The 12,500-nt window shown below is 41.9% G+C and overlaps 1 protein-coding gene and 1 pseudogene across 7 annotated transcripts in view; both read left to right on the top strand.

Moving 5' to 3' along the window:
- The window catches only part of Chd2 (chromodomain helicase DNA binding protein 2), a 125,916-nt gene that overhangs the window by 73,979 nt on the left and 39,437 nt on the right, over positions 1-12,500 (top strand). For all 7 annotated transcript variants that reach the window (XM_076935902.1, XM_034501482.3, XM_076935889.1 and 4 more), the window contains 7 exons: positions 429-500; positions 3,772-3,921; positions 4,584-4,732; positions 6,101-6,197; positions 7,122-7,214; positions 9,962-10,132; positions 11,124-11,299. In XM_076935902.1, the coding sequence (XP_076792017.1) occupies positions 429-500; positions 3,772-3,921; positions 4,584-4,732; positions 6,101-6,197; positions 7,122-7,214; positions 9,962-10,132; positions 11,124-11,299 (908 nt within the window). The remainder of the gene's footprint in view (positions 1-428; positions 501-3,771; positions 3,922-4,583; positions 4,733-6,100; positions 6,198-7,121; positions 7,215-9,961; positions 10,133-11,123; positions 11,300-12,500) is intronic.
- LOC117707941 (large ribosomal subunit protein eL19 pseudogene) lies at positions 8,496-9,144 on the top strand (annotated as a pseudogene).

The following is a 12,500-nucleotide window of genomic DNA, read 5'->3' as shown; positions in this document are numbered from 1 at the left end:
TTTGAGCATTTTAGTAGTTTCCAAATGTGTTATTTTTTGGCTTGTATAGCATTTAATGTTTTAGCCATGGTGCCTAATATGTATTGTTTTTCTGTAGGAGCCATTTACTAAGAGACCAGAGTTAATGTTTCCTCAGCACATGGGCTGTGTTTTTATCTCTGTTCTTGTGGGCTTTAGTAGACATTCTGATCCTTGGGTCAGCCTAGACATCCTTTGAATTAGGAACTTGTGACCTTGTGTCTGTAACTGGAGAGCTGAGGTCACAGCAGCCATGTTGTTGAGACATACCTTCAGAGCACTTAGCCAGCCGTTTCCAGTTATTTTTACTCCGTGCAGTCTGGGAGATGAAGGTTTCGAGCTTGATGTTCTATTCTGAGTGTGGCTGATCTTCCTCACTCAAGATTTTTTCTTGTGGTTTCTTTTTACAGCGCCTGGATGGTTCTATCAAGGGAGAAATCCGAAAACAGGCATTGGATCACTTCAATGCAGATGGGTCTGAGGTACAGTATGCATGGCTTTAATATTTGGATAATTTGAACTTTGTATTTGGGGGGGTCTTTCCAGTTTTGTAAATGTATTGTAAACTTTACAGTTGAAACAGTTTGTAGCACACTTCTCCTGTCTTGACAAGAGAACTGAATACTCTCCTGTTCTAAAAGATGCCTAGTTTTGTTTTGTCCAGGCTTTCCTAGCTTTCTTCAGCTGAACTAGTGATGTTTGCTGCTGACTTACCAAATTTATGGGTTTGAAAGAACAGGAAGGCAAGGGTGTGATGGGCCAGGCCAGTAGAATTAACTTTGATACACATGTTGTCCAAGGTTCTCATCTGTATTCTTTTGGTACTGATGCTTAAGTAGTATGTTTGCCAAGTTTGAGTACGTTAACCTCTTGATGTGATATATAGCCTAATGTTCTTTCTCTGCTACAGTTTTACATTATGTAATGTCCTCCCTGGAATTGGTTTTGCCAAGTGTTTTGCTTTGGACACACCTATCTTAGAGCTACTTTAACTAAGTTAGAACCAAGTTAGTACATTTATATCTGCATATCAGTTGGTCAGTTGACAGAACTAGATGTGTGGGAGAAGAAATTCAGTGTGAGTGAAGTTGGTAACACGGAAGACAAAGGGAGCAGTGGTGGCAGCCGCAGTACACAGGCAGGGTGTGGAGAGTGGCCTAATTTCTGGAGGCTTAGTTAGTCTCTGAATTTGTGGGTGGTCTTAGTGAACTACTGTTCTGGATACTTTTCATTTAAATCTTACTATCTGAGGGGCGATAATTGTATTAAGGCCCAAGCCCAAGGAATTGAGTCAGGAGACTATTAATCCCATCCCTCTTCCCTCCTATTTCTTTAACTGTGAAATCACAATGGCTGCAGGCTCTGCTTTGTAATATCGGATGAGGATGAGATGTGGTGGCCACAGCACTTGTCGCATCTCTTAGCATGTAATAGGTACTCAATAAGATACCAGCAGTTTTCCTATTCTAGTGTTTATCACAGCACTGACGCAAGTTAAATGTTTGATTTTTTTTTTTAGAGAAAATATGAGGTTTATTATTTTTTGATTCTCATTCACTGTGATAGCTATATATAAAATATGGTTTCTCTGACATATTCTATAGCATTTTAAAATTAATCTTATATTCTTGGGGATGATGTCACCTGCCCATTTGTCAGATTTTGTAGATGGCAAAGCATACCTAGTGCAGGCTTCACCCCAGTGACTCAGTTTCCACACATTGCACTCTACATCTGTACAGCTCGAACTGTCTGTCTCATCTACTTACCTCATTGTAATCATGCTCTATGTGACTTTATCTGCTTTTGGTCAAAATTATATTTAGACAATTTTTCTCATGTCATTAAAGGCCTTAGGAAACCCTCTCCTCCCCCCTTCAAGGGGATCAAACCCACGTCCTTGTACATGCTAGACAGGCACTCTACCACCAAGCTATATCTCCAGCCCAGCACCTTAGCATTTGACTTCATGCCTCTAGTATTCTTTCTTATTTTATGTGGATAATTCCTTAGCCTGCATGTTTGTATGTGTACTATGTATGTGTCTGGCACCCAGCTCTGGAGGAGGCCAGAAGAGGGTGTTGGGTTCCTTAAAATGGTTGTGAACTGACATGTAGGTGCCAGGGACTGAACTGTTCTACAAGAACAGGTGCTGCTCTGAGTCCTGAGCCATCTGTCCAGCTCTTCCTATTTCTTTAGCCATGTTATTATCATTTGAAATAGTTACAAAATAATGAGCACTTAAAAAGCACCTCAGTGCATTTGTTCAGTTACCTAAATTGTGCACATACTCCCATTTTTGCCAGCATCAAGCTTCCTATTCTTTTTAAACCTATTACTTTGACAGTAGACATAAACAACATGCAGTTTATATTATCCTTGCAACATTAAAAATTATTTATGAGATCATTCAGTGTTTGGCTTGTATAGTTTTAGGCATCTTACCCAAAACTGTCTGTTGTTAACCTATATACTTTGTGTATTCTCAGCTGCTGATTAATTTTTACTATGATTATTTAAAATTCTTGCAAGATAGCTGTCTCTCTTTTTGTGTTTTCATTGCTTAATGCTATTGATTATGACTGTTAGAATTTGAAATGCTCTCTGTTTTGTTGATTATGACTGTTAGAATTTGAAGAGCTCTCTGTTTTTTCTGTTCCTTCTGTCTGTCTACCTACCTACCTACCTAGTCTATCTCTACCATCTGTTAAATAGATCCATTTATTGAAGTTCATTCCCCAAGTCAGCAGTTTGTTTGTTTATTCATTTATTAATTTATTGTTTTGTTTTTAGTGGCTGAGTTTCTTGTAGGCTGGTGTCAAACTCAGTATATAATTGAGGATGGCCTTGACACCCTGACCCTCCTGCCTCTTCTTCCTGAGTGCCAAATTATAGGTGTATATAATTTGTACATTTGACCCCAGACCAGTTTTTGAGTGATATTTTTGTACTCAAAAGGCATTAACTTTTGGAGGCCTGTGAAATGGCCCAGCACATGCATGTACCCCCCCCCCCCACACACACAATATACAAAAAAGAAAAAAGAAGTGTTGTTTTTTGATACAGATGATCAGATGCTCTGAAAATGGTGTCATTTTATGATTTTTTTAAAATGTGAGTATACAGTTTACTTTCCCTCTGAGCATTCACCTATAAAGCAGGTATACCACACCTGTCCAGTCTCTTATCACTATGCAAACTAGAAGACATTAGAGCCTGGTCTTTGGCACACAGTGTTTCCTCTCACCCAGGGACGAGGAACTATGCCTTTTCCCTCAGCATCCTTTGTGGTGTTTGAGGTTCCTGTGCTTCTCAGCAGTCCCGATTCATGCTGTGTTGCTGTTTGCCTCATCAGCCCATTGAGTGGGTGGGCTTACATAGTGAAGTGTGTTGTATACACTAACTACCTTGCTTTTGGGTTGCTTGCTACAACAGTTCCCAAGAAGACTGAGTTTGTGTAGTGCTGGCTAACTTGTTGCATACACTAGTTTTAGCTGGAGCGCAAATTCTCTGTCCCTGCCACCTTACTAGAGTCGACTTTCTTCCTTTGTGGCCCACACTGATACTTCCTCTTAATCAAATGAAAATGCCTGTGTCTCAAGCCCTTGCGTTCCTTTAGCCTCCATAAAGTCTGTCCATCATATCTCACTTTTCTTCACACCTGCAGGGGTTTCCAGGTGTGAGGGCTTATTGGAGTGTGAGAGTGTCTCTCAGAAGGCCACTGCATAAAGTAGTATATTGCATTGTGTACAGGACTTCTGCTTCCTGCTCTCCACACGGGCTGGCGGCCTGGGAATCAATTTGGCTTCAGCAGACACAGTCGTCATCTTTGACTCCGACTGGAACCCCCAGAACGACTTGCAGGCACAAGCCCGAGCACATAGAATTGGTCAGAAGAAGCAGGTCAGTGGAGATGGGCTCTGGACAGCAGGCAGAGGTTTATCCTTCCCCAGCCCTGTTTGTAAATGCGTATTTCCCCACTGCTTTGCCCTCTCTTTATTAACTGTTCAGAAGAGATGTCTTTGGACTGCAGATGAGTCCTAGTATGGACTCTTAGCCTACTTCTATGTGAAAAGTATGTCATGAGTGACTTTCTACACATTTACCAGGAAAGATGAAGGAGGAGCAGCCTCCGAGCATAAGAGCGTAAGAGCATCTAAGGAGTCAGTATGAGTCAGGGCCTTGTCTTACTCTCCATGACAGTGTGATCGGCAGCATGATGGAAGAGCACAGGCTTGGTTTTTGCTTTTGGTTTGTCTATAGATCTCAAAGACTGCTTTCCTATTGGCTAACTTACAAGTTCGTATGTGACCAGTGATTCAGTTTTTGTGATGAAGCCAATTATTGTTGGGAAGATGTTTGTCGAGAGCAAGGCTGTGCTAGTCTTTGAAGCTCTTTCTTTCAGTATTTAGCCTGCTCCAGTAACATACCTCTGCACCCACCAGTTCACCCAACGAGCTGGCAGTGTGTAGTCCTGTGGCACAGGAGAACAAAGTTGACATTCTCCTGGATTTTGACAGCAGAAACTTTAGCTTTAAATGGGAATAAACATAACCATCTTACAGGTGAATATTTACCGCCTGGTTACAAAGGGGACTGTGGAAGAGGAGATCATAGAACGGGCCAAAAAGAAGATGGTGTTGGACCATCTGGTGATTCAGCGCATGGATACCACTGGCAGGACAGTTCTCGAAAACAACTCAGGAAGATCCAAGTAAGTGCCAGGAAAATGGCCAGATGGAAAATCAGATAATTTCTACCAGCATTGGATACAGTTCTGATAGACTTTACCACAGGCAGTATCTGTCAGTCAACTTGATGCTGTAAGGAAGGTGCTATCCTTCCCCATTTATTTGTGTGTGTGTGTGTGTGTCCCCGCACACACATCTGACCTGCACACACATGACCTGTAGAGGTCAGGGGCAAGAATTGTTATTCTGCTTTTACAATGTGGTTTCTGGGGATCAAATCAGATGAAGCTTGGACAGAGAGGCTCTTGCCCACTGAGCCATCTGGCTATTCCCTCATCTTTGTTTCGAGATGCTTGTTTGTTTTTCTTCTGGCTCCACATGCAACATGACAGAGCAGCAGAAGTGTGGGCCATGTTGCTAGTTGCTTCTCAGTGTAGCACCGAGTCACCTCTAACTGCAGCCAAGACACCTTTGGACAGAAGTGGCTGCTGTGCTGTTACTGGTAGTGAAATACTTTTGTGGAGGTTGTTGTGCGTTTTCAAACTGGACAAACTGGCAGAGGGACATAGAGGAACAGTACTGAGCAGTTTATACTCTGACTAGGTGTGGATTACGCTACAGTGTATCTATGATGAAGTCAAATTGTTCTTTGTAAGTAGGTTGTTTTGAGATAATTTTCTGGTCAAGAAGAGCCTAAATCAGAGAAGTTGATCTGTTTTGGACAAGAGGTGAGAAGGATGAAGTTCTTGGTGAAGATGAGGTGACTTCCTGAGACAAAGGTCAGGGAAAAGCATATGTAGTTGTCATCTTCGCAGGACAGTAACTAAGTTTCTAGACTTATAACTCTGGGTTCTTCATGCAGAATTTGAGGGGTCATTGTTCTTGGGACAGAATTAACTTTTGGTCATTTGTCCCCTCTGCAAAAGGCTTATTCACATAAGTCCAGGTCCAGAGTGCATAACTGACATTCTTTAAAAATTTCAAAGATGTCTAGTTACTTTTTTATACATATGAATGTTTGGTTTTCATGTGTATATGTATTATATGTGTGTGCCTGGTTCCTGCAGATGTCACAAGAAGGCATCAGAACCTGTCACTTGAGTTACAGGTGGCTGTGAGTCACCATGTACATGCTAGGAACCAACCCAGGTCTTCTGTAAGAGCAGCAAAAGCTCTTGCCCACTGAGCCATATTTTTAGTTCCTCCTAAAAATTTTTACACTTTTATTTATTTGTGAGGGAATTGAGGGGTACACTTGTACCTCTTCTTCTTCTACCATGTGGGTCTTGGGAGTGAATGCAGATAGTGTCGGGTTCGGTGGCAAGACGCTTCCCTGCTGAACCATCCCTCCAGTCTCTCACTTGAGGTCACAGCTGTATTTCCTCCTACAGCTCAAACCCTTTTAATAAAGAAGAGCTGACAGCTATTTTGAAATTTGGAGCAGAGGATCTCTTCAAAGAAATTGAAGGAGAGGAGTCAGAGCCTCAGGTAATCCATTTGGAGCATGGGAATTTAACTTTTGTAGCTACTATGGGAATCAGTATGAAGGTTCTTAAAATTAAAAACAGAACTGCCATATGATCCAGCTATACCACCCAAAGGAACAGTAAGTGATGTGTCCCAGAGATGCTTGCATATCCAAGCTTACTGTAGCAGTAATCATAAGTCCAAGTTACATAATCAGCCTGGGTGTCCATTGATAGGTGCATAGATAATAAAACTACTGTGTAAGAAGGCAGATTTAGAAAACCAAGTATCAGATATTTTTTTTCTCATATGTGGAACTTTATATATTTTATATATTTGTATATGCCTGCATATATATATATATATATATATATGCATGTGTGTGTGTGTATGTGTGTATGTGTATATATGACATGTAAGTCAAAGGAAGTGTATTTTGGAAGAGGGAAGAATAAGTCAGCATCTGCAAAAGCAGGTAATTAAGAATGAATATTATCCAAGTTATTATAGACTTAAGAAAATGTAGTTGTGTAACTCATCATTTTTACAGTAAAGATGACTGGTGGAAAAAATTTTTTTAAAGGTTATTTTATGAGCATCTAAGTTTTTTAGGAAAGATACTTTGTTAGAGATTTTTATAAAGAAACTAATTATTTGAAGGAATATAGCTTTTTAAAAAAATTTTTTGCTAAGCTCAAAACTTTTACAACACTAAAAAAGAACGGATAAAGCCTTGAGGGATTCTGTATTTCCCCATACTTTTCTTTCATAGAATTCCCTGACTATAAATGAATACCCGTGGGAAGTGTTGGGTTTGAAAGGTGTGACCGAGGCTGTGGAGCATAGAATTGTGGGGAAGCGGCCTGTGCGTACCTGTCGACCGTTTGTAGTACATGCTGAGACTGATGCTTTCTCACTACAGCTGTGGTACCTTTGTTCCTTCAGGAAATGGATATAGATGAAATTTTACGCTTAGCTGAAACCAGAGAGAATGAAGTATCAACTAGTGCAACAGACGAGCTGCTATCACAGTTTAAGGTATGCAGACCTCGTGGGAGGGAGCAGTCAACACCGACTAGCAGCTCCCTCCGTGTAGTCACTGTGTTGTATGTTTATACGCGCCTTGCTTCCCCTCCGTACCTGAGTTAACTTGCGCTCAGAGTCATTCTGAGTGTTCTTTGAAGGTAACCACTGAAGTGAGCTATCCTTTCTAGAGCCACAGGCAGAGGAAAGGACACTGATGAAGCCCGAGAGCATATTGCCAACGGGATAAGTAAAAGACTGGAAGTATGGAGGGATATGAGCCATTTATGATATCAGATGCCAAGAGAAGTCAAAGGCATGGCAGTTGTAGGGGAGAGTTAAGAGACTTCCCCACATCTCCGAGACAGGGTTTCTCTGAGTAGCCCTGGCTATCCTAGAACTCATCCTGTAGACCAGGCTGGCTTCAAACTCACAGATCTGCCTGCCTTGCCTCTGCCTCCCAAATGCTCGTATTAAAGGTGTATTCTACCAGCACCTGGTTTAAATTTTTGTTTTTGAGGGAAATTCTTTTATACCATTCTCTTTTTCCTCTATCCTTTCTTGTTTACTCTCTTTCTGTTCCTTCCCCTCCCAAAGGGGTGTTAAAGTTACAGCCAGTGGTGTCTGATAAAATATAAAAAGGGAATTGATCACCACAGTGCCAAGGAGGGAGAATCTGAGAATTCAGTCTGTGACTTGAGTTCTGCTAAGAGGCAGAAAGTCTCGGGACAGCTGTGGGTTAGACTGCATTTCGGAAGAACTTGGTAGGGAGTGACATAAATCTAGGTGGTATCTTTGCTGTGTATCCACTCACCATGTGACTTTGTCCAGCCAATTCCTACTGTTGAGGAAACTAGGTCACTTAGCTATACGAGGCTGGAGATTGGCCTGGAGGCTGCAGGGAAATGAAAGTAGCAAATGTTTCCAAAATGCAAGGGAGAGCATGGCTGATTGTCTGCAGGTTAAAGATGCAAGAGAGAGAGAGTTGAGGATTGCTATGGTGTAGGGCACAACAGTGTGCTTAGTGTTGAGGGAGAAGACCTGACTCCCACAGGTTCTCCTCTGACCTGCACAACATGTGCAGTGACATGTATGTATACAAAATAAATAAGGAAATATAATAAAATCCCAGACCTAAACTGTTGTAAACAGTACAGCTAGTTTGTACAAAAGTAATTGACGGACTAGTGGGATGGTTTGTTTGTTAGTCTCAGAAATTATGCCTCTTCTTGAAATTTAAAAAATCTGGTTGTTTACAAATCAAAATATTGGCCTTTCGCTGCTGTGTCCACAGCCATGAGCATGCTCAGGCTACAGAGAGGCTGCCTCGAGTGTCCTGGGCTGTGGTAAAAAGGAGGTCTGGTTGGACCCCAATGAGACCAATGAAATTGCCAATGCCAGCTCCCGTGAGCAGATCAGGAAGCTGATCAAAGATGGGCTGATCATCCGGAAGCCCGAGACTGTCCATTCCTGGGCTCGCTGCCGGAAAAATACCTTGGCCCGATGGAAGGGCAGGCATATGGGCATAGGGAAGAGGAAGGGTACTGCCAGTGCTCGGATGCCCAAGAAGGTGACCTGGATGAGAAGGATGAGGATCCTGCACCGGCTTCTCAGGAGATACCGGGAATCTAAAAAGATTGACTGCCATATATATCACAGCCTGTACCTGAAGGTCAAAGGGAATGTATTAAAAAACAAGCAGATTCTCATGGAACATATCCACAAACTGAAGGCAGACAAGGCCCGCAAGAAGCTTCTGGCTGACCAGGCTGAGGCTCGCAGGTCTAAGATCAAGGAAGCACAGAAGCGCAGGGAGGAGCGCCTCCAGGCCAAGAAGGAAGAGATCATCAAGACTGTCCAAGGAGGAAGAGACCAAGAAATAAAGCTTCCCTCATGTCTGTACATAGTGGCCTGGCTGTGGCCTCCCATGGGTCAGTCATTAAAATAAAACAAGTCTTTGTCCCTTGCAAAAAAAAAAAAAAGGATCTAAATACTCTTACTGAAAGTTGAAGCATTAGTTTTAACTACATGTCCTAAAGTTTTGATTTGATTTTGTGTTAGCTCCATTTTTGTGAAATGGAAACTGTACAGGTCCTTTTGTGCTCCCACAGACTCTTAGGTCAGGAATTAAGGAGTATAAAAGAATGTCAGACTGGAAACGTGGCTCTGGGCAGGAGCTGCCTGGTGTTTGACGCGGCCGGAGTCTGGGAGGCTTAGATGGTTTTTCTTTCTTGGGGCACATACTATTTGACTACAGATACCTCCAGTGTTTGGTAGGGAATAAGTGGTATGTCTTCTAGAGTAAAATGGGCCTTTGAGCACAAACTTTGACTAGTTACACCTTTGATAAAGGTGAATAAGGTGACAGGGTAACTGGATGACTGAGGGCTGGCTGCTGCTCATCACAGATGCCAGATCATCATAGATGACTGATAGGTGCCAGAATTTCATACAACCAAAGGAAATTAAATTATCCAGTCAGTGTGAGGCAAGTGAAATTCACATATTTCAGTAAAACTTACAAGACAGTTTTTAATCTTTCTGTATTTATTCCCCTAATTTTTAATAAAATTTTTGATAAACTGATAGTTTTGGCAAGTCGATTTGGGGGGAATAAAAGGTGACAATAGTAAAAAATTATTTTGATTACATAATATTATGAGTCCTATTACAGTGTTCTAAATTAAAAACGCTCATTAAGTTGATACCTGGCAGATGGTGTTTGGAGAAATGTCAGGCGGGGATTGTCCTTTGTCTTTCAGGTTGCCAACTTTGCAACGATGGAAGATGAAGAGGAGCTGGAAGAGCGTCCTCACAAGGACTGGGATGAAATCATTCCTGAAGAGCAAAGGAAGAAAGTAGAGGAGGAAGAGCGGCAGAAGGAGCTGGAAGAAATATATATGCTGCCTCGGATTCGCAGTTCCACTAAAAAGGTGAAATGAGAGGGAAGTTTGCTTTATGCCTGCCCTGTGTGTCTGCAAATGTAGATTAGTCAGGGAGAGGCCCTGCATAGAGACCCTGACACAGGAAGGGGCCTAACACAGGGAGAGGCCCTACACAGATGCTTTACTACAGGAGAGGCTGAGGTCCTGACACAGGCTTGCTGGGCAGACATGAAGTAGCACATGCAGGACTCATAAGCACACCCTTGGTCCGTTTTACTTGCTCTTTGCTGATTGGCTTTTTGAGAAATGACTGCAAGAGTTCTGAATTTACACAAGTTTTTATTTTGCCTTTGAGGTTAAAATTGCTGACAGTCTTGACAGACAGTTTGGTTCATATTTCTGCTGTCCTTATCTTTCAGAGTACCAAATTCTTTTTGTCCTTGAATGTTCACTGTACTGGGTCTAACTAGTAAAAGATTACATGACTAATATAGGGCATCTACAGGCTGTATAGCTTACTCTCAGCCTTTCATAAGTACCATGTGATACAGTGTTATGGAAATAAGAAAACAAATTTATTAGCTATTTTTTGAAGTTATTAGGCTTGCCTGCTATCCTGTAAATCAACATCACCATAGCTGCTACTGCATGTCACACAGTTCTGAGTGCATTTTTATTTCCTGATGCATTTAATGCTTGTGAAAACCCCATCTCAAAGGGACTGTTGTACTTTTATCTTATTTTGCAAAGGAGAAAGAAAAGAAGTCATTAGTTGTCTGAGGGATTTCTGTTTTATGCTGGGTATCTTATACATTACAGTATAAAATTAATCAACTATTTTAAATTCAGTACATTTAATCATTGCAAGCTCATTGAAATTATGACAGTTTTTTTCTCCTATTACCTGATATCTGACATTTTAAGGAAAACTGACTTGTCAGATATTATGGGGAGTCTGGGCTCTAACACATAAGATGGACTGGTCTAAGTCCCAGACTTGACATTTGTTAAAGTGCAACTTGGCCTTCTTCTTTCTCAGGCTCAGACAAATGACAGTGATTCTGACACTGAGTCTAAGAGGCAGGCCCAGAGGTCATCCGCTTCCGAGAGTGAGACGGATGACTCTGATGACGATAAGAAGCCAAAGCGCAGAGGGCGCCCCCGGAGTGTGCGCAAAGACCTCGTGGAGGGCTTCACGGATGCCGAGATCAGGAGGTTTGTAGAGTCTGCTTCACTAGAGCTTGTGTGCAAGGATGTGTTCTAAGCCTTGCTTGTTGAGTGCCCTACATGTATGATGGAGTAGGAAGAAAGTCACATGCGAGGAAGGCAGAGAAGCCAAGGCGTCTGTGGTCTTCCTGGAGTTCCTGCAGGTTTTCCAGACTCCGTCTTGCCTACATTTTATCAGGTTTTTATTTCTGCTTTTTGCTTGGGCTGAGTGAGGTAGGTCTCATGTGTTCCAGCTGGCCTTGGGCTCCTGTGTGGCTGAAGGGCTGTTTGAGGTACCTACCCTTGTACCTCCCCTACAAATGCCTAGATTACAGGTTCTTTTTCATCTTTTTATTATTTCTTTGCTATTTTCAAGAGGAAGCTTACCAAAGGGAGACCACACATACCTGTATTTATACTAATGTACATGTAGAAATGGCTCTCCTAGTGGTGGACTCTTCCTTGTCAGCATTAGTGCCGATGCAGGCTATGGTGGTTTGGTTACGTTCCTGTTCTAGTAACACACATAAGACTTCATTTGGCGGTTGGCCTTTCTTACCTAAATACATTCTTGGAATGGGAAAGATGGTAGTATTGTTCATCTTTTTATTTTGTTCTGTGTCTTTAAATCTAACTCATGTAGGCAGCTTGCAGTTACATTGGTTTTTCAAGGTCTCCTCTGGCAACCTTTTGCTTTGTCTTCATTACATATGCAGCAGTGATTGTTTGTCACCTGGGCTGTCTTACTCCTCTATTTCTCCATCGGTGACTCTTGTGTTCAGTAGGCAGTTCAGTATTCCATTCTAACTGCCTTGTTTCCATTGCTATCTTTTGTTTTTTCATTTATTTTCTTGGTGGTTTCCACGGAAACTTCAAGGCCTATGTGTATGCCTAACCGTTAAATGTCACTGGTTTATGAAAATTTCGGGTGCAGTTCCTCACCTTCTTCCTGTCTCCTTTTTGCCGATGTCACACGTTCTTCATACAGAGGAAGCCCATCCACACAGTGTTATGGCTCTGCTCTGTGTCATTGCACATGAAGCTTGATAGAAGAGTTCAACCAAAGATCCCTTGATACTGACTTTATAGTTGATGATTTAGTGATCTTATATGTATGTACTTTTTTTCTTTGTGTGGATTTGAGCTGTGTAATGCCCTAGATATATGCCTAAGGGTTCTCATTTAGGGTTTCCTTTTGGGGGTATGTCTA

Source organism: Arvicanthis niloticus, chromosome 1 (assembly GCF_011762505.2).
Source record: "Arvicanthis niloticus isolate mArvNil1 chromosome 1, mArvNil1.pat.X, whole genome shotgun sequence".
Classification (NCBI taxonomy): Eukaryota; Metazoa; Chordata; class Mammalia; order Rodentia; family Muridae; genus Arvicanthis; species Arvicanthis niloticus.
This window is presented reverse-complemented; position numbering and strand designations above follow the sequence as displayed.